The sequence below is a fragment of the Ipomoea nil genome, unplaced genomic scaffold, assembly GCF_001879475.1.
Source record: "Ipomoea nil cultivar Tokyo-kokei standard unplaced genomic scaffold, Asagao_1.1 scaffold1421, whole genome shotgun sequence".
Lineage (NCBI taxonomy): Eukaryota > Viridiplantae > Streptophyta > Magnoliopsida > Solanales > Convolvulaceae > Ipomoea > Ipomoea nil.
The window spans coordinates 3464914-3487147 of record NW_017617849.1 but is presented as its reverse complement, the minus strand read 5'-3'; the positions used below and the strand labels follow the sequence as shown (position 1 = coordinate 3487147).

Here is a 22234-nt window from a genome sequence, read left to right as displayed (position 1 = left end):
TTCTATGCAATCATTGTCAGCAATACTCCAGAGCATACGTCCTTTGTTTGATGCATTTAATGAGGAAAAGTATTATTCCCATTCAAGAGGATTTTCCATTTTCACAAGCAATATACGCCAGTTTAATGTTTGGATTAAATCTGTAAATCCTCCTAAATTGATTTCTTAAAATTTTGTGTATCATCTCCCTCCCTCTCCCATTTCTCCTTGTTCTTGGGATAATGTTTATTCTGCTCTGTTTTTCACTAAAACTGCAACCACATGGCTGTGCCCATGTTGGGTAAATCATGTGAGTAATGGATGCCAAAGTCTTGGCTTCTTTTTACCAGCTGATTGTGTATTGGTCACCATTCACAATTATTAGGCTAAGGAATCTTTCTTCATTTGCATATCAACTTGCATTCTTATTTATCATTTTGTTGTTTTCACCGTCAATTTGGCTAAATATAAATTTCAATTTTGACAATGTCTATGCGTTAATTTAGTATTATTTCTAAAGTATTTAGTTCACATGTTCGCACGTTAAGGTCAGTTTACACTTGATTATGAACCGGTGTGTATATATATAGGCGCGCTCGAACTAAGAACCAATCACAGCTCTCCACGTGTCCAGATTTAATGAATCAGATATAATTTTAAAAATTAATGCGGTAACATTTTTATAAATAACTCGAACTTTGGTGCAAATAACATGTGTTAAAAGTGCAAGTAATTAGTATAAGTTTGCAAAGTAAAAAGTGCAAGTAAAATCAGTTACAAGTGCAAATATATTACTAAATAGTGCAAGTAATTTACATATTTTAATATTGGTGCACCTAATGATAACGTCTTTCACATTTGTGCACTTAATAATAACGTTTGGTGCAACTAATGGTAATGTATGTGCACTTAATATTGATGCTCAGTGTACATTATTTGTTGCACTTTTAATACATTTTACTTTACTTGCTATTAGGTGCACTAGGCAGTTGCCGCCACTACTTCCACTATAGCTCTGCCCCTGCGTGACTCTCGATTTACTTCTGCACCAACTATAGGGGTGGGGTCCTGAGGGCTTAGGATCAGTCTGTCGAAACTGAGTTCATTTAAGTATTAAAAAAAAAAAAAACACCACAAGGAGGTAAACCAATCTAAGTTATCCATAGTTGATCAATTCAATCCAAAAAGACTTAATAGGTCACTCCCATTCGGAATCAAACTTGAAACATTGTAATTACTAAATCAATCACCTAACTAATTTAGTTGGAATTGTCCCAACTTATATTTTCTTTTAAAAAATATAATATGTGGTCAAAATTATGTCGTATAATTGTACTGACTATTAAAATGTTAGCTTCTTAAAATTTAAAGAAAATTATTTTGTTTTATGAAATCACAAAATGCAAGTTGAATGAAGAAGAAACTTCATCGTATTGTATTGATTTGAACAGCGTGAAATATGCACAGAAGTGCATGACTTGAGTCAAGGGATGAAGTCTATATGTTCTTTATTCAACAGAAGTGCATGACTTGAGTCAAGGAATGAAGTCTATTTTCTTTATTCAACAAATTAAAGTGTACCTTACCTTAATTTATACCTGACACAAGTGATGAGCTCAACTTGTCTGCCTAATAATCTCTTCAAAAAAAAAAAAAAACAAACAAACAAACAAACAAAAGGTGGACTCCTCTCCTTATCAGAATGAGGATTATGTTTTTTCCCTCTAATATATCATAGTGAGAATTAATAGTTTCATATTATTAACATAAGAGAGTACCGATTTTAAACTAAAAAAAAATAGAAGTAATAATGGTTAAAATTAAAATTTAAAGGATACATATTAGGTCAAAATTACATACAATCGTAATAAATCGTTAAAAAAACTGTAGAATCATAGTTTGATTTTTGTCGATATTTTCTCAGTCGAGCCTGTAACTCAAAGTCTTTCTACTATTACAAAGGAGTATAGTTTATCCAGTGTACATCAGACCTCACGCAGTGATTACGAATTTACCTCAACACCCAACAAACAAAAAGACAATGGGACCACAAACGCAACATATAATGTCTCAGTCTAAGGTTGGAAGTAGCATCAAGTATGTGTTGATGGTGAAAGGTGCAAAGAATTCAATGGCAGCACCTAATGTCCTAATGGCCATAAATACCACGCACCCCCTTGTCAGTATTTCACCTCCTAACGTATCTCGCCCGTTGCTCTTAATTAAAGAGAACCAAAGTTGGGTGCAATTCATGAAAAAAAAAAAAAAAAAAACACACGCACACTAATCCGTGTGGATATTATGAAAATGTAGGATATTGTGTGCGACACATCATGTGTGTGTAGATGATTTGTTTGAAAATTTAATAAAGCAATGACGGACAAGTAACAAATAATATGTTATGGGTATAAAGTTATAAAATTTTTAAATAAATAATGTATTTTACGATATTTAATTTGACTTTATTTTTTTGAAAAAAAAAAAGCAAAATTATTTTGATTTTATATGAGGATTGTGGAGATGGACTCATAAAATGTTTGGTTTTTCCATCCTTGATTCTCTAGCATACGGCGGTTGATATGTGTCATTTTTCATCCGTGTTTGATTGGAATACTAAGCTTTTATATGGTTATGAATTATGTTTGGTTAAATTAAAATTAAAATGAAAGTGGGTTTCAAAAAAAAATTAAAATTAAAGTTGAGTGCCTAATTATTATTGTAGTTGTAAATGTAAAAGTAAAATTAATTCACATGTTCAACTATCATGGTAAAGTAAGGGTGTGTTTGGTGCACACATGAGAATCAGAATCGTAACCATATCAGAATAGAATCAAATACTTGGTAATGGTTACAATCAAGGAAGCATTTTCATGGGCCAAAGAACGTTGCTATCAGAAGGTGGTCATTTTTTTTTCAGATTGTCAAGTGATATGTAATTTGGTCAATGGTTTTTCCATTGATTATTCTTTTGCGGGCTGCGTTATTAGTGGTTGTCGAGATCTAAAACGACACTTTGATTCAGTGTCTATTCGGTTTGTTCCTAGATCAGTGAATAGGCTTGCCCATGCTTTGGCTAGGGATGCCCGTTCTAGTACTGGTCCTTCTATTTGGTTTGATTTTGTGCCTTCTTGTATTAGATCCTTGATTTAATAAAGTATTGAGTTTTCCTTTTAAAAACAAACAAAAAATACTTGGTAATGGTACGTATAAGTTTTGGTGAAAGTATTTTGTATTTTTGGTAGTAGGGTGAAATTCGAATGATTACCAATATCGATGTTTGGTTATGTATGACCTTATAATCAGAAAAAATAATTTAAAAATACAAAAACAAAAGCTCAAGTCAATTGATCCTAATATACTGATATCCAAAACACCAATAATCCAATATGAACAAAAAAAAAAAATCAAAACAAAAATCTAAAAGCACTAATTCAAACTTAAAAATCATTTTAATTACCAACAAGATGGAATGACGTACATTTTTTTTAATTAGGGAATATAGTTTTTAATTGAAGGGGTAATCAAATCCCATAGTTGTGCATTCAAAAAAAATTCCATAGTTGTGTTTTACAAAGTTATCAACCAAACACTAACTATGATTTTAATTCTCATTTATTATTGTGTGTAAACCCATGAACCAAACACACCGTAAATGTTTTTATAATATCCACTTGCCAAAGTTCCTGAGCTTATAAGATAGTGACGAGTTTAGGTCAACCTAGGTGTTGGTTGATATGATCAACACCCAGAAGAGCAAGTGCCACAAATATATATAATTGAGTGGAGGGTAAGGAGAACAAGCAAGAAAATATGGAAATGAAGGGAGATGTGTTATTTGTCTAAGCCAGAGTTTTCATGAGTTGATTGGAACTTTCAGTCAAAATGGTGTTGAAAGATACGGAGTAAGTATTATCTGGTCAAGAACTTGCTATACAACTCTCAAGTGTGAATTCTCCTCCCTCTTTCTCATTAAATAAGAGGGTATTTATATATACTAGTTTCATTACGTTAATTAAGAAGTTGATTTTGAGGGGGCCATCATTAGTCCTAGTACATCATCATTACTTGTCAAAATTACATCTTAGACTGAATAACTTTCCCTATAAGTATGTATTTGACATTATCTCTCAATGCGGTCACCTTCATCGCGTTCTAAATTTGCTGACTTTTTTCTGAGTATGGTCCCTGTTGGCGGCCCGGAATCTAGTTGAGAACTTCTTTTGGGCACCTCCTTTTCTTATTTTTGGGTTGGGTCGTGTTTGGACCAATCATATTCGTTTCGTTTTATCTATCAAATAATAATTACAAATAAAAGTTTATTAAATCACACTTTTATTAGTTTTCCAATTGTAAATGTGGTGTAGATTTAGTTAGTCAATAATTTACCATGCATATTTAGACACTAGGTTTTGAACTTATTTGGTTCTTGAGGTGAATATTTCTTAAAAATTACAAGGACCCCACATGACGAAAAGTTGAGTGACTAATTAAAGCTACACCACAATAATAATTGAAGTATTAAAATAATCATTTTCTCTATAAAAAGTTCATATTAAATTCCTTCCATTAAAGATTAAAAAAAAAAAAAGTTAATCCCGTCATAGGTCCCTTATCTTTAGTAACAATTTTGAATTTAGTCTTAGATGATCGCTTTTGTCATTTAACATCCTAGACTATTATTTTTTGGACACTTTTAATCATTCTCAACACTTTTTCTATTTTTAATAAGGACATTTTTGTCTTTTCATATTTTTCTTTTGTTATTTTTCCAGTTTCAATCGGTTTAGTTGGTTTAGAACTTTATGTAACCTCTGATTTTTAATAATCATATTTTTCAACTGGATTTTAGTAAAGTCCTAAATCAATTAAACCGGTTGAAATCAGAAAAATAGCAAAAGAAAAATATGAAGAGACAAAAATGCCCTTACTAAAAATATGAAAAGTCATGAAAATGACTAAAAGTGTCCAAAAAATAATAATCTAGAATGTAAAATAGCAAAAACGATAGTGTGGGACTAAATTTAGAATTGCCACTAAAGACAATGTACCTCTAGTGGAATTAGTTTAAAAAAAAAAAAAAAAAACAACTATATACATGAATACATCCAAACTTAGAGGAGACGACTAGTACTTATTTTAAAATTTACTTTTGACTAGAAGGGAGCAGTTAATTTCTTTAACAAATAAAAAGAACAAGCTAGCTAGCTAGCTAAGAGAAACTTGAGTTTTGTATTGATTTTGAAAATGTCCAACTTTGTTTTAGGAAGAAAAATGGTACACCTTGTTACAAACTTAGAAACTAAAAATATATAGTAATAGTAAAATATATAGTAAAAGATATAAGGCTTAAAAACTTTTTTTTTTTAGTGTTTGTAGCAACAAAAAGTGATAACAACTTCAAGGCTGCTCTTCCTAGGCTGCTCTTCAACCTTTCTATTTGAGGAAACCTATGGCGTAGGATGAGTAATAATTATGATTCCACTAGACGTGGTCAAATGATCCATTTTCCATTACTCCGTATAATTTTATTTCACAATCTACTTTAATTTGGATTATATTTATATATTTTCCATAAGGTGACGTATTATGTTTATTATGCATAATTAATAATACAATCATTTTTAGTCCATATTACATGATGAGGCGCATTGGTTATTCACATTTGCCTACTACTCCAAATCAAATCTTACCAACTAGTGAGATTACTTAACTTTTTTTAAAAAAAAAATTATTCACTTACATTTGATTCAAATTATCGCAATGATACTATGTCCAAGTTTGCCCTATCACATGAGAAAAGCACTCTGGTTTTTGACCATTCTCCAGCACCCATCCATACTATCTTGATTGATGACAAGATGAGAGTGTCGAGAGCCAGAAGGGTCAACGTGGATAATCACTAAGATTGATCTTTTAGGAGTTTAAATTTCTCTCCATCTTTATAAAGAAAAAAATGTCTAAATGTTATACAAATTGTAAATTTTATAGTGGGAAAGTTTTGGGAAGTAAAAAAGAAAGAGAGTAAAAGTAAAAAGATGGATCCCATACCACGCAAGAGATGGGCCAAAACGGAGAGATGGGAACTAAAAGTGTATGATGAAGTAGTTGTAGGCTTACCATAAATGAAGTGAGTTATGGGAGGTAAAGGAGAAGTTGACAACTACATCACATGCTACTCTTCTTCATTTGCGTCATCTCTTCAATTCCCACTTCCCATACATCAATTATATTCAATAATTATTATTATTATATTTACACACAGATAATTTTTTTTTTTCTCTGGCTGGGGTAAGTTGCACTTTTTTTTTTTTTTTTTTTTAAATAATAATCTTTTCATCAGTTCCAATATAGGAGGGAAGGTGAAAAAGTTTTCAACCATGGGTAAAATATCAGCTTTCATCACAAACCTAAATCTCAAATATACTATAAATTAAAAATACTTGAACTTATCAGGTTAACCTAAATTAAAAAAGATGGAAAGACCCAAAAGCAAATTCTAGCTTCAAATAAATAAATAACAATACGAGACGTCAGAACACCAAAGATCTCTTCCCACAGTATACCATGCATACAGAACTTGTGGTAGTCAAAGTTCTATTTTTCTTTTAATCCCACTTAATAGTCACTTTCCAAAGTCAATGAATTTTAGCTAATTGGTTAAAGGATAAAGGTCATAAAGCTGTAGGCTCTAATTGGTAAAATAGTTAGCTTATAGGTCAATTTTGATTTATTTGACCACTATTAGTTATTTGACTTGATTTAAAAATTAATATAAGTATTTGGTTAATTTGTTTTTGTACTCTAAAATGCTAAAATTCAAAAAGCTACTCAAACCAACTTTTTCAATTAGCTTTTTTTAGAAAAGAAATTATACCAAATAGCTATCATCTAATAGCTAATTTTACCAAATTTACCAAACACCTTCCTACAATCAGCTAATGTTATCAACTAGTTATACTCTTTAATTAACCCAATCAGCTAACAGCTATTTACCAAACATGACCATAGCCTACGGGGATAAAAAAAATTTCATCAAAAAATTTCACTAGATATATATGTGAATTGGTTGACTCCACTATTTGTTTTTAAAAATTAATATATTGCAATTGGTGAAAGATTATAGTGAATTCTTTTTAATCCATGAAGACCGTGTAATCTAAGTTTTGATTCTTACATATTAACAATGTTGCAAAAATCGCGTCTAGGCGCTAAGTAGTGGCCGCCACTTAGAATTTTAGCAAAATTGCCGTTTTTGGCGGCCTAGACGTCGACTGATTAGGCGGCCTAGGCAAGCGTTTAGGCAACCAGTTAGTTATTTTTTTCGTATTTTTTAAATGGATTATTTCACTCAAACCGAAGTCCTTTTTAGTGAAATAATCCTAAATTGTCCAAATCGGTCGCAAACAAAAAAAATGTAATAAAAAATTAAAATCAAGTACTCTAATATTAATACTTTGTGAGTTGTGACTTTGTGTTGTGTTTTGATTTTTTAAATCTTTATACAATTTACAATTCTATATGTTTTTTAGGTTAATATTTAATATTTTAGTACCTACTCTTAAAGTATTAACTTTGTTAAAATTATCAAGTCTTAAATATATATTTTTAAAAATCTTTAAAGTAGAAAAGAAAAAAAAAAAAACACCCGGACGTCAGAGGAACGCCTATCGATTTTTGCTAACCTTGAATATTAAATTCTTTATTTAAGAGTGTTTAATCTAATTAACAAAAGAATTTTTATATAGATGGATTATTATTGCAGTACAGTATTGGTTGATTCATAAATTAAATTCATAATTATATTCCTGCTGTCACCTATCATGTTGAACCAAAAAAAAAAAAAAAAAAGTGAGTCTCCAATTACCTTTTTCCCCAGGCCAGACCATTCAATTCCCTTTTATCCATACCTGAGAAAATGGATTCTGATGAAAGTCCATTTTTAAATTGTGAGCTATAACATACAGATACATAAAAGATGGAATGGTATTTTGTGTGTATATATAGATAGAGAGAGAGAGAGAGAGAGAGAGAGAGTATGTAGAGATACAAAGTAAAGATATAAAGGATTGTTGTTGGAAGGTCTATTTCTTGCATCTATAAATATATACCTTCTTCTTTCTCCAACTGACTTCCATTTTCTGCAACCCTTAGCTCCTCCAATCCCTGTTAACACCCAACATACAGCTAGCTAGCTAGCATAGAGAGGCGGTGGAGGTGATTATTATTATTATTAATTTATTTTATTTTATTTTATTGAAAAGAAGAGGCAAGAAGATGCTAAGAAATTTGTCCTGGGTGGTTAGCTAGGGTGAGTGATCATATCATATGGCCTGGGAATGAAAAAGAAAGGAATAGAAATTGATTTGATTAATTCTTTCATTCGCATGTATATATATATATATATACATAAACAAGTCGTAACTGAAAATCTTGTTTAGCTGGTTTCGGTTGCACCAAAAATATACTTGGGGTTCACTACTACTGTTAGTATTCCCCAATTGAGGCTTGAAATCTTATCCCCTCTCTAACCATATTGTTTTGCTTATTTCAGCTTTAATTAATAGGAGGCCAGGTTTAAGTAAGTGAAGATCAGATCAGATCCATGGAATTTCCGAATCAAGCATTGGAGGAGGAGGAGTCGTCTCACAGGAAATCTGGAAGGGGAAAGATTGAAATCAAGCGGATAGAGAACACCACCAATCGACAAGTCACCTTCTGCAAGCGCCGTAATGGCCTTCTCAAGAAGGCTTATGAGTTGTCTGTGCTTTGTGATGCTGAGGTTGCTCTCATCGTCTTCTCCACTCGCGGCCGTCTTTATGAATATGCTAATAACAGGTCCGTATCTCTCTCTCTCGATCTCTCCTTCATTATCACTTCCATCTTAATTTCAAGTTTTAGCTTCAATATAATGGTGTAAGGACCGGACTGCAACTACATTATTCCATGGATTTTCTCATCTCTGTTTCTAGCTTTTACATTAGATTTTCAGATTCCGTTCTCTCACCCTCTTATTTCTGTACTGTTCATCTCTCTCATAAACCTACCTCTCTTATGTATTTTAAATTCAGATCTGTTATAAGGTAAGGTCAAGGAAATGAGAGAGTTCTTGAAAGAATCACACCTTCCCTTTGTATGATTGTATCTCTCCTATCAATTCTTTTCCCACTCTCTCTCTTTCAGATGTCATATGCTTTCATTTCTTTGTTGTTTGTCTTCTTCCTCTGGGAACCTACATGTCAGCTCAGAGATCACACAAGGAATAGCCTATCAGGTTCGAGATTAGGGTTCCAAAAGGGTATAACTTAAATCTCATCACCTTCAACAACTCCCCACTTTCAAACGTGTCAGTGCTAAATTAGGGTTCTTTTTTTGTTAGCATCTCCAATTTTCTTTTCTTCACCTTCTTGCCCATTCTGCCCCTACATGATTATGCCACCATACTTCAAACTTCTAATTTAACTTCACAATTAATTAGCTAGCTCAATAATATAAGATTTTGCGAGATTAAGTTGAAACTGGCAATTGACTCAATAATATAAGATAGTTTAGGATCAATTTGAAACTGAAGACTTTTTTTAAAGTACAATTAAATTATTATTAGTAAATGGAAAGGAGGGTAATTATGGTGGTATATATGTTTAGTTAGGGTTTTAATGTATAGGATGACAACTGAGATCAAATCAGGCATATGTATCACTCAGACAAGAATCTCTGGTCACGTCACAGACGTGATTTTTCATTATCATTCAGTTATTTCAGTTCAATTAAGTTTTATCGCAAAGGTGAAATTTTTTATCCGGCCATTCTCTACTTCCCTTCTCTCATTTCTCCCAAGTAACTCCTTCCTCAATTTTGACTCCGTACGTGATGCATGCTTCAAAAATATATCTACTTAGAGATCAAACTATGAAGATGTTTCGTAAATAACTGTTAGCTGATTGGGTTAGTGGTTTTGACTAGTTGATAGTATTAGCTGATTGTACGTAGAAAGATGTTTAATAACATCGGGGTATGGTTGAGTGGAAGGAACCATTCATCCTTAACCAAAAGCCAAGGATTCGATTCTTGGCTTTGGGTATGGAGCAGCCTTAGATCTTCAGGCCAGTTATCCCACCTAAAAGAGGTGCCTACAATCTAGCGAGGTGATTAGTCACTGTGTCCGACAGTGGAAACCTTGGGTATACCAAAAAAAAAAAGAAGATGTTTGGTAAAATATCTAAATACATACAAAATGACTTTCTCAAAAAGCTAATCGAAAAAGTTGAGTAGCTTTTTGAATTTTAGTGTTTTGGAGCAATAAGATTTTACAAAAAGGTAATTAATCAAACACCTATATTGGTTGTTTAATCAAGTCAAACAGCTAATAGTGGTCAAACAAACTAAAATTGACTGATATACTAACTAATTTACCAAACATGACCTATAGTAAAAAAATCAATTAAACTTCACTGCTGCATATATATGTGTATGCATATTTGTATGTGTATATGTACTCTATAACCACCATGCATAGATGGTCTTTATTTGGTCGATCTAAATCATCTAATAACTTGTCTAGCTAATTTGTGATTGATTAAATTTGAATCTTTATAATAATATATGTCTTACATATTATGGGAATACATATATATATGGTTAGTGTTTTATTCACCGGGGTAATCCTAGCATAAATTATCAAAAAATTTGGGGTATGAATTATAGCTTGTAAAGGAAATTAAGATCCCTTTTTCAGTACAAAGATAAAGTATTTATACATGTAAAACAAAAACAAAAAAAGAAAAAAACTTAGTAGTTACAATCAAGACAATATAATCTAGTCATGTAAATATGACAGTCAATGGAGTGTTGTATTTAGTTTGTCTTGGAATAGATGCCAAAGAAAGTTGTAACAGATTGTATTGAGGTTGAAACACCTAAATTGTCTTGATCTTTTAGTAGTGATCCTGATTAGGCGTTTAGATCTAGATGATTTTAACATTGTAAGTGATTGCGACTTGAGACATTGAATAATTAAGCTGAATCACAATGACTTGATATACTTCAATGGCAAATTATATCGTATTCTTGAGGTTTACATTGTAATGTGATACATGTTCATTTTCAGTACATGGTAGATTATTTTTAGGGCATTGTAATAAGTCAAAATACACATATAGTACAGTAAAAATAAATCGGCATTATACTAAAAATAAATATATATTAAATGTTCATTTTACTACGCAAACCTTGATCCACAGTATAAGCATTAATACAAAAACTTGGGTTAGATCGAACCCAAGAGACATGAGAAACTCTCACACATGCATACACAATACATAGGGATGGGTGTGAGAATTATGTCCAAAGTTTACTAGTTCAATAGGCAGTATTTGAGAGAAGATACCAAATTTTGAATCTCAACAACAGTGATGTAGGGATTATGCTTAAAGTGAACAAATCTATTGTGGACATTGGTATTCGTGAGTGAAATTTACATTCTCCTAAATACTCTATCGAATCGGGTGTGGGGGTCTTTGGGGTTGAAGATTAACCTTTTGAAAGAAAGGATGGGTGTGGGGGGATTGAAACAAACAAAGCTAAGGGTACGTACGGACAACAAAAAGGAACCAATGGGGTTTGTTGCACTTTATGTGTGAAGTCTTTCTATGCATAGGGCAGGGTGTAGAGGATGCAGCAATGAGAACTGAAACTATGAAAGCAATATTGGGATTTTGGATCCGAACAAGGTGGGTAAAAGGGGTTTCTTTTGAATATTACCCGGGGGTAAATCGCTGTGTTTACACGTGGCGGAATCTGGGGATAGGGATGTATGCAGCCAATCATATTGTCGGATCTTGTGCCAGCGTGGCTGTGAGCAGCCAATCACTGCCTCGACGAAATTAAGGTTGCTCTGTTACTTATGCAGACCGATGAAGCTCGCATTTAATCGACGACGAGATTTGACTGGCGAAGCAAACAAACAAATTTGAGCGAATAGGCCCTGAGATACGGATATTATAATATTATTTGAGAAAAGGGGGCTGTGATGATTGCGAATAATTTCAGTAAACCCCATCAACTTCTTTTGTCTATCAATTTGACCCACATGAAGTCTAATTTTTTCTGCAAGCTCTCTTTGGATTATAATTTTTATTACGGAGTAATTCAGTTTATAACTTTATATATACTATAGGGTTTAAATTTTAGTTAGAATTTTGATTAGCCAGCATTATATTATAATTATATAATAAGAATTTAAACTTTTAAATTATGAATTTCGTTAATAGTAAGTAATAAAGTGTTCAGTTTATTAGTTGAATTATATTGTGTTTCGTGATGATGAGTCAAGCTTGTACTTAAGTTGAAAGAAACTCTTGTGCATCTCATCGTGATGACGACTTTAATGAGTAGATAAATAAACCTGGACTATTCTTCTAGTTTCATTTATATAACCAATTCAATTTTGAAAGAAGATTTGAAAAACAATTTCATATTTCATCTTGCAATTTTTATATTTTATTTCCATAGTTCTTAATTAAGGTAAGTCTTTCTTGTTGTTTTTTTCTTTGCAATTTCTTCTTTCAATTGTGATTGCAATATCTCTTGTTTTAATTGAAGCTTTCATTTACATTTCAATCCATGCTTAGCTAGATTCATTTTGAGATTGGATTAAGTCATTTTTTGTGATTGATATTATGTGATTAAATTGAGCTATGAGCTAGTGTAATGACTTGATTATGACTCTAGTTGTGATTTTGGTGGTTTGTACTGACTTTTGTATGGTTGTGGTCGAAGTATGCAAGAGGTACATGGAAAAGGTGTTGTCACTACGATAATAGAACAATACCATATCCACACCTCTCACTAATCCAACTCACCTTTGAGAAAATGGGGTTGGAATGAAGGAGATGCGAAGACCACACGTTTGATAAAATGTTTCAATGGCCTTAAGTCACAACGAGAGTGTGACTTGAAGTTAATTGAGAGTCCAACGACCACGAGAGTGGCGTTGGCACCTAGTAACATCTCCCTAGTTCCATTGTCAATGCATTACATGAGCTCTAACCAATGATACACTATATCATAATCTACACTCAAATGACCTAGTCCAAGCCCTTAGTTTTATTATTGATTGTTAATTGTTGCTTGATCTTTCATTACAATTTGATTGTCATTTCCTTTATTTTGTTCTTATCACATGAATAACATTTATTCCTTTGAACTAACTTCCAAACACTCTACACTCTTGTGATTAACCACCTACTATTCAACTCTCAATAGGTCCACTCATTGAGACGATATCCGATGTGAGGATACCCTCTCACACACACTCCATTCCACCACTTTTACACAACTTTCACATACATCTCTAAATATGGCATTAGAAATGATGACCAATTAATTTTGTGCATAACATATGTTAATAAGTTTTGACATATTAAGGTTACATGTATGAAATTATTTATTATTTAGTCAGGTAGCAAGAACATGACAAATTGGAAATGAGATAAGGGAGATGACACTTTATTAGAAATAAGTTTTTTTTTCTTTTTCTTTTTTTTCAAGTAAGTTCCTGAAATAGTTTTATTTAGATTTCTAAAATGTATTTCTTCATATGAAAAAACTAGTTTCCAAAAGTTTTTAAGTACAAAAATAGTCTTTAAACATTTTTGAAAGTTTTGAAGAAATATATATGTTGAAAAAGTTTTTGAGAGTTTTCAAGAAATTGTTCAAGGACTTCCTTACCATATATGTGGGAGAGAGGGGAGGGGATGCTCCCCATCACCGTATACCGAAGGGCGTAAAAATTGCTCTATAACTGATTAACAATTACCAGTAGTAGTTGGTTGCACCCTACCAATCCTAGGGTTTTTACTTTTATTTTACACTTTTATTATTTACACCTCTAATTCGCTTCGTAACATAATAATTTCTTCAAAAATTTTAAATATAATATTTGAAATAAATAATACTTTAACATAAAATTTGTAATATCTAATTTCTAATTTAAATAGGTAAACTTTTATGTATCAATCAATATTTAAGTTAAATTTTACTCAAATTGATCACCAAAACTGTAAATAAGACATACGAAAATATTCTTAACATTTTTTTCCTCATGTATATTCTGATAAAATTTCATATATTCGGTAGTAAATGAGATCTTAATCTAGGTCCAATGATTTATTTTATTTTTTTGCAGTGTTAGAGCAACGATTGACAGGTACAAGAAACATCATTCTGATTCCACAAATACTGGATCTGTTTCTGAAGCTAACACTCAGGTAACATGAATGTGAAGGGAGATATTAAAATTATTATTAGCTTTAATTTTGGGAAAATATCATGATAGACAGTTAAGTTCATTAGAAGTATATACATATATATGGTGTGACACTGGCAAGAATAGAGTTATATTGTTATTAATACAATTAGCAGACTTATCCATATGACGACTATATGTGATGTTTTGAATTTTATTTGTGTATTTTGAATGCTAAAATTAAAATACTACAGACTTTCACAATAATTGTACTATTCTCATTACAAAGTACACAAGCTTTTGTATAGGACTAATTCTACACATAAATATCCAATTCTTTCTCTATTAGAGTGGGCTTGTTTAAATCTTTCTTGCAGTATACTATATATTGTGCCAAATGTATCCTACTTTTGTTGCTGTGAAGAAGATTAAGAACGTAATAGTATAGATATATAATATTGCGTTGTGCATTGCCAGTTTTACCAGCAGGAATCAGCCAAACTGCGGCGCCAAATAAGAGAGATACAAACTTCAAACAAGTACGTACTCCAAATCAATATATAGTAGAGTGTACTAATAGTAATCACACTTGCTAATAATGCGATTCGCAGGCAAATTCTTGGAGAGTCGCTCGGCGTTTTAAACCACAAGGAACTCAAGAATCTGGAAGGGAAAGTGGAGAAAGCCATTGGAAGAGTCCGCTCCAAAAAGGTGTGTACTCCGCTCCTAAATGATTAAGTAAACTAGAATTACATTTAAATACCTAGGCAGACTCGATTTACTTCCTCATGGATCTTGAGTAGGTTCTGGGTTATAAGTATGTATATAGTAGGATTCTGAAGTCTGGGTTTGTATTTCCAGAATGAGTTGCTGTTTTCTGAGATAGAGCTGATGCAAAAGAGGGTAAGCACTCATTGTTTATCTTGTTTCTTGCAAATTAATTAAGGATGAAAATGTTCATATATATCATATATGTATGCCTGCTTTCATCCTTAGCTTGCACTTGCTATATATAAGTTTTTCAAACTCTACTGGTGCAACTTCTTCCAGGAGATTGAACTGCAAAATGCCAACATGTATCTGCGAGCAAAGGTCTGATTCGATCTCTTGACCTTAAAAAGACTTTCTAGTACAGAATGTAATATATTATACCATACCGCGGATTAGATAGGTAGTTCTACTTACTGACTGTAGAAGCTTATGCAAGGTGAAATGAATGATATTGCAGATATCTGAGTTTGAAAGAGCACAACAGCAAATGAACCTGATGCCAGGATCTGAATACCAGGAGACTATGACAACTTCCCAGACTTACGACGCTCACAACTTTCTTCCATTAACTCTCCTCGAGCCTAATCAACATTACTCTCGCCACGACCAAACAGCTCTTCAACTCGTGTACGTGTTTTAATTTGCTCTCTTACTGTCTTCAACAAAGATGCATGATTGGCAATATAATGATTTGATGATTTTTTCTTCTTTCTGCTGATGATGCTTTAATTTGGAACAGGTAACTGACCTGGGAAAGACCTTAAGTGCAATCAGGTCGATCTGTACGTCTGCTATCTATTCTGTCATGGGAATGCATCACCTTGTTTATTTTTCTGCTTTTTTATAGTTTTGTAAAATCGTTCATTAAGATCAGAAGAACAAGTTATTTCCAGTTCAGCAATGGGCTCTAATTAGCTGCTTGCCCGTTTGTGCTTAAGAATTTGAATCGGGTTTAGAGAGAGAATATTCTTGTTTGATCCATCCTTCCAGTGGTTCAGACATCTAAAGCTCTCTGCTAATATATACAATGGTGTTGTTTCCTTTGCTACCTTCTAGATGCATCAATCAGAAAGGACCGCCTATCTATCACAAACAAAATAACTCATAATACATGTCTTAATGTTTTAGTCCTGTATGGTGCTGTTTGCATAAAAAGGAAGAAGCGATGATTTAAAGCATTATATTGCCATATTGGTTGACTAAGAACCAGAATTATAGTGTTCTATTTACTCATAATGACATATGCTATATATATCGATGTCGTTAAAGTCAGATTTCAAGACTGTATAGGGCTACCTTCATCTATTCCCTATTTTATGGACAAGGAAAACAATCTCAGTAGTATAAGCAGAGACTGAAGGCAATACCTTCTTCCCCCTGACTCAAACTATTTCTCTGATAACTTCTTTCCGAGTGAGGAGAGACTTACGCCCTCTTTGCTCTTGCGCTCACAATTCCGCAATCCCTGACAAATTCATTTGAGAAATTTACATTTCGGCTCCACAAGCTTTGTATCTTAGGGGCTGCAATCTCAAGCCACGGCTTCGCTGGTCCACTGAAATGTATTACAGCTGCAGCTTTCAACACTGATTCTTCAACTTGTGGAAATCGATCACCCAATTCAGCAACATGCCATGAAGGATCAATTGGCTGCACCTTACCCTCAAAAGCTATTAAAGCAGGCGGAAGTGCTCCAGGACGCCATAATTCAAAACCAGAGTTGAGGTTCTGCAAATCATACAAAGATTAACCAGACTTATTGTGAAGGTTTAAGCTTTGCTCAATCTATGGTCCTCAGTGTGGTGCACAGAGCAATGCTGGAAATGCCAGTCAATAAAGCAATTGATTGTGGCTGAACTGAATGCACTTACATATTTAAGCCATTGATGATAAGTTGCAGTAATATTTGCCTTCCTCCATGCTTGGAGGTCAAAGATGTTCATTCCATAAAGCCATCCACACTGATCATAGTTTAACTTGGATGATATGAATGGGTTTGTGAAATTGAAATAGTCCATATATTTTCTTCCAGGGCAACATCCATATCCACACGACGAATCAAAAACTGCACCAACAATTTTGCCATTGAGGTCTAAATCCCACAGAGATGATAAGTCATGTTGAACAACAGTATCATCATCCAAGAATACAATCTTGTTCAGATCTGGAAAGAGCTGAAATTGGGTAACTAATCAATCTTCACTAAATGGACAGCATTGAAGATCATCCTTTATCAGAAAAACAGATGAAATTAAGTAATTACCTCAGGGATATAAATGCGGAGGTGATTCAAAAGGGATATGCTGGTTGGCCATTGATAATCTAGATCCTTGTCAAGCTTATCTTCAAATGCAGCAACTTCATCCTTGACTCTATCAAATTTGTGGCCCCAAATCAAGTTATGAATCTCTAGCATCTGCTTAATCCCAATATTCACATCATGAGGCCAATCATATTGGTGCAGGCCTTTTACTTCCACAACAGCTGAGTTAACGGAATTCATTGCAAACCATGCATGCATAGCAGTGTATGTTTTCTTATCAGTCACTACATGAAACACCATCCTCTCTGGGGTCATTGAGCTTTTGATGGTAGAGGAGATTACAACAGAGGCAGCAAGCACATTGTCCGTTAGTAGAACAACGTGTTGGAAAGAAGGGTCAGTGAGGCGGGAAACATATTCTGGTGCAGGTAAGCGAGATCGTGCCACAGCATTCACTGCATATTCCTCAGCCAGCTTGAGAGAAAGACAATGCATCCATTTGGGTACACCATGAGAAGCGAAATGCCAGTAAATGGACTCCTGCTTCCTGGCTGATTGAACCATCTGTTCCATCTTCAACATCTAAATGCAAAATAGGCATTCACTGTTATTATTGTTAGTAATTGTCTTTTAATAAGTAGTAATTTATCATATATGGTGCTGTAACAATCAAATCAACAATTTATAGTTCACTGACAATTTTCTAGGTGCAGAAGGCACCCAGTTAACATATCAAGTCACCTTGAAATAGAAGGCAGTTAAATTACCAGTTTAGTGGAGTAGCAACTGCATGCAAAAAAAACCTTATATAAAATTGACATCCCAGATTTATACCAAAAGTCCAAAAATAGAATGTACTCTGTATATTGCTACATTAAATGCTTAGTTGAAAATGAAACTATGGTCCAAAACAAGAATCAAGCACTAAAAAAGTTGTTAATTAATATGACATACTTTCTAAAGATCTTAATTCTTAAAAGTACTTCAAAAGTGCCTTCAAAAAAAAAAAAAAAAAGTACTTCGAAAGTCTGAAAGCTGGAATCAACAAGTAAAAGAACAAGTAGTTGTGTCTATAACAACAACAACACTACTACTAGTACTACTACTACTAATAATAATAATAATAATAATAATAATACTCTGTAATAAAGAATCCGAAGTTCAAAGAAGTATCATGACAGCATTAAATAAAGTCAAGTTACATAATTCCAGGAAGAGTAAAAGGTTCAGAGCTAAGCTTTCTGTATATTCAGCCATTCAGGAAAGATAAACTTAGACAAACTTTGGTCTGTCACTGCAAGATGCATTTATCCTACTAAACGAGTACAGAGAGCTCCCAAGAAAACAAATTTCATCATAGGAGTAGGAGAGGACAAACTGGTCCTAGTTGTATTTGAAAGATGCCAAAACAAATATGGTCCCACAAATTTATTTAGAGCATTTTTCCAAGGCCTTAGTTACACTGCAACACAAACAATATCAAGCAGGTATATGTGGCTAAGATTTGATTCAATGGCCTTTCAAATAGTAGCATACCATCACCCTCATTTAATGTGGCAACACAATTTCAAGATTCATATCTTCAAATGTTGCTTACCATATTACAGTGAGAATTGTATACAAAAACAGTACAATATATTTAGAAAATATTGATTAAATATTTTAATGTAAGACAATAAGCAAGCTAGATGTATTGCTATAAGCAAGTTATATATTGGGTCAAGCAGAGAGTTAACTGTAAATGAATAAAGGGAAACAACCCAGAAGTAAAACCAAGTAAACAACAAAATCACAGTGCAGGTGGTGAAAGTAGTTTTTTTTTTTTTTTTTTTTGAATGGTGGTGAAAGTAGTTTGTTACCGTAGCTTTAGCCTTGAAAGCAAAGGTCTTGATATCATGTCTATTTGAAGTCATTTCCTTAACAAGGTCATTGAATGAGGCTGCAACTGGAGTTAAACCCTCCATTCCCCCAATTCCATTCTCACCATCAATGCTTGTGACCTCCAGCAATGCCCTCGTCAGCTCTTCTCTGAGCTTTTTTATCCATTAGGCAAAACACACATCATTACGAAAAGGAACAGACAAGAACTAAATTAAATTAATGATGACGTCTGACAGCATAAAGATGAGAATGGCCAACCAACTTTTATCACGTTCAAGTGGGTTACACAGTTGGAAGCATTATCCTCATTATATTTAGACCAATTCTTGACTTCATGCAAATCCGTACGTTCTCAGTGTTGCCCTGGTGTTTTTGCTCTAGAGATAAAGCTGATCAAGTTGGACTAAAAATCTAGTGACTTATTGCTAGGTTGCTATACAACTGGCAAGGTTCGCTAGTGGAGATTGATTATTGACAGCTCCTGATTAAGCTCATCCATGAAGATTGAATACTCAAAAACTGTACTTAAATTTCAAATCCTAGATTCATACCCAATATCAAATTAAGTATTGGTTGACTTAGTGTTGTAATTTAGGCAGGATAAAAAAAAAAGTAACATAAAGAATAAGTTATTATTATTAACACCCCACATCCACATCAAAAAGAGGAAAAAGAAAAGAATTACTAAGCTACGTACTATACCATTTCTTGGAGCAGTAAAAATGATTTAAGAGCATAGAGAATTCCACAAGTTGAGGCCAAGAATGATTTGAATTTGAAAATTAAAGTTGATTGTTGACTCTTTCATCTCTAATAGTCTCCATATGATGGGTGTCCATTATTATTAAAATGCGAAAAGTCTACTTTCCAAGAGAATCAAACTGGGGCTGTCGGCAGGCATCTTAAAGCCCAATTCGATGCTAGCTTACCCCAAGTGAAATAGAGCAATTAATAATTAGCTTAATGAGAAAAAAATATTGAAATCGAATTTTCTAGTCTAGCTTGGTATGTTCTGTAAAATGCAACTACGCTACAAAAAGTTGGTCCGCAAAAAAAAAAAAAAAAAAAAAAAAAAAAAAGAGTTGCAACATGTGAACGTAGATTGTGAGCCTCAAAATTCCCAAGGTGCCCCACGTGGACACCCTTGCCGAGTGATACAAGTATCGCAGGCTCGCAGCGAAGCAGTTTCACGTGCTTGTTTTACTCGGATAAAAACTTCTAATCCACTCTTATAGTCTTATCCACTTGAGTGATGGCTACATTGATTTATGCTGTTTATATTTACTTTTTATATTAGTTTATTATTTAATGATAGCGAAAAATAAATTTTAAAATACGAGAATTTTAAAAAATTATTCAATGGTGAAATAGACAGGAAGCATGATCACTAATGCACTTAAATGAATCAATATGGCGTTAATAATGCAGTAGTATACTAGGTTAAGTTAGTCATATGAAAGGTAATTAATTACCAGAGCCGAATCACTCCCGCCGAAAAATCTCCATCCAAGACAACCTGCAAATTGATTAAAAAAAATATTATTATTATTGCGTATTCCGCATGGCGAAATTTAAGGCACAGACGCACCGTAAAAAAAAAAAAAAAAAAAAAAAAAGTTCAAAGTAAAAAATGAAAAATAAAAGTGAAACAAAGTTACCGAGAGAGGAGGAGCAAATGGCAGCAGATTCAAGGAAGAGAAAAGCGATTCTGACGAAGAGAAAGGAACAAAGCAAACAAAGCGTTAATATTGCCGGAAACATCACCGTCTTGTGAGATATCCGCCGACCGATACGGGGCGATCCTTTTGCCTTCATCCCGCCGGCGAAAACTTCTCCGCCTTCAACGGAACGAGAATTCGAAATCGTAACTTTCTTAATCCCCGTCGCCGATATGTAAAACTTCATCTCTGAATCCTCAATTTCCGCCCAACGAAACTCTCATCTCATTTCACTTCTCCCTTCAGATCCAAGCTCACTCTTCCCTGTCCACTGCATCTGCACCTATACATACACAGCATAACTATATAAATCCAGATTGAACAAACATTTCAGTTCACACATACATATCAAAAACAGCTCAGAAAATCACAGCTCTACCTCTTTAGATTCGACTTTTGAAGTTTAATCTCGAGATCGAGCTTTGTATATATTCATAAGCCGATATACAGAGTATGTGCGGACATGTATGTTGGTTTCTGAAAGAGAGAATGTGATCACGCACTCTGTGTTCTGCAATAATAAGCTATTAACTGTACGGCTCTTTTTATTTTATATAATTTGAGAGAGAAGAAGAGTGGGATAGCAGAACTATTAACCGAAAAGCCAAAACCAATGCCGCGTTGAATGCCGCGGGAATTAGATTGGAATTACTTTAAGATTCTGTCGTCATAGGCACGTTTTTTTTCTTTTTTTAATTATGAAATACGGAGTTATATATTACCCAATATAATATATAACTCCGTATAATAGTTATGAAATACGGAGTTATATATTACCCAATATCATTCACCAAATAATATCATTTTTTTTTATATAAATACAGGTGGATGATTTAAGTATATATTGAATAAATATATCATATTTCTTTGTTTGATATTTGTCTTCAAAAAGTATAAGATATCCACGAAAGAATAAAAACAGAACTTTAGAACTTATTCCGTTGAGTTACCATGATTTACATCCTCCCAAATATTCTGTCGGGTCGAGGTGTAGGGGACCCTTAAGATTGGGATTCAGCCTTTTGGAAGAACTTTAGAACTTATTGTGAAAGTTATATTAAGGTCACATTTGATTGGGATATAAGAACCATAACTGGATTAGCCGATTAGAAATAAAAATAATTAGTACTAGCAATTAGTGTTAGGAAAATTATATAAAATTTTTGGTAAATAGTAGGAATTGTAATCTAAATAAATATATAACGATATATAATACATATATATACACATACATGTGTGTGTCTATATATATATATATATATATATATATATATATATATATATATATATATATATATATATACACAATCAGGTGCGGAAGCTTTCTCAGGTGAAACATGCAGAATAATCATAGTTATTGATCTTGTCAAAATCAATAGT

General features: G+C 33.1%; 2 protein-coding genes and 1 long non-coding RNA gene across 5 annotated transcripts; 2 read left to right on the top strand and 1 right to left on the bottom strand.

Annotated features, from left to right (window-relative positions):
• Positions 1–7987: 7987 nt before the first annotated feature.
• Positions 7988–16042, top strand: LOC109188266 (floral homeotic protein AGAMOUS). Of its 2 annotated transcripts, none has more exons than XM_019338864.1 (9): positions 7988–8193; positions 8531–8814; positions 14162–14243; positions 14699–14760; positions 14833–14932; positions 15083–15124; positions 15272–15313; positions 15450–15619; positions 15732–16042. In XM_019338864.1, the coding sequence occupies exons 2-9, from the start codon at positions 8582–8584 to the stop codon at positions 15733–15735; spliced, it is 735 nt and encodes a 244-aa protein (XP_019194409.1). In that variant the 5' UTR covers positions 7988–8193; positions 8531–8581; the 3' UTR covers positions 15736–16042. The 2 variants fall into 2 exon arrangements, with proteins under 2 accessions (XP_019194409.1, XP_019194411.1); XM_019338866.1 differs by having other exon boundaries at positions 8193–8287.
• Positions 16043–16150: 108 nt separating this feature from the next.
• On the bottom strand, positions 16151–21459 carry LOC109188265 (probable galacturonosyltransferase 15). Of its 2 annotated transcripts, none has more exons than XM_019338862.1 (7): positions 21234–21459; positions 20795–21137; positions 20609–20652; positions 19115–19288; positions 17256–17837; positions 16864–17166; positions 16151–16720 (listed from the first exon to the last, which is right to left on the bottom strand). In XM_019338862.1, the coding sequence occupies exons 2-7, from the start codon at positions 21039–21041 to the stop codon at positions 16418–16420; spliced, it is 1653 nt and encodes a 550-aa protein (XP_019194407.1). In that variant the 5' UTR covers positions 21042–21137; positions 21234–21459; the 3' UTR covers positions 16151–16417. The 2 variants fall into 2 exon arrangements, with proteins under 2 accessions (XP_019194407.1, XP_019194408.1); XM_019338863.1 differs by having other exon boundaries at positions 20795–21156; positions 21234–21407.
• Positions 19831–20248, top strand: LOC109188267. Its single transcript, XR_002055375.1, has 2 exons — positions 19831–20175; positions 20219–20248. It is a non-coding gene; the product is annotated as an uncharacterized LOC109188267 (long non-coding RNA).
• Positions 21460–22234: the final 775 nt, after the last annotated feature.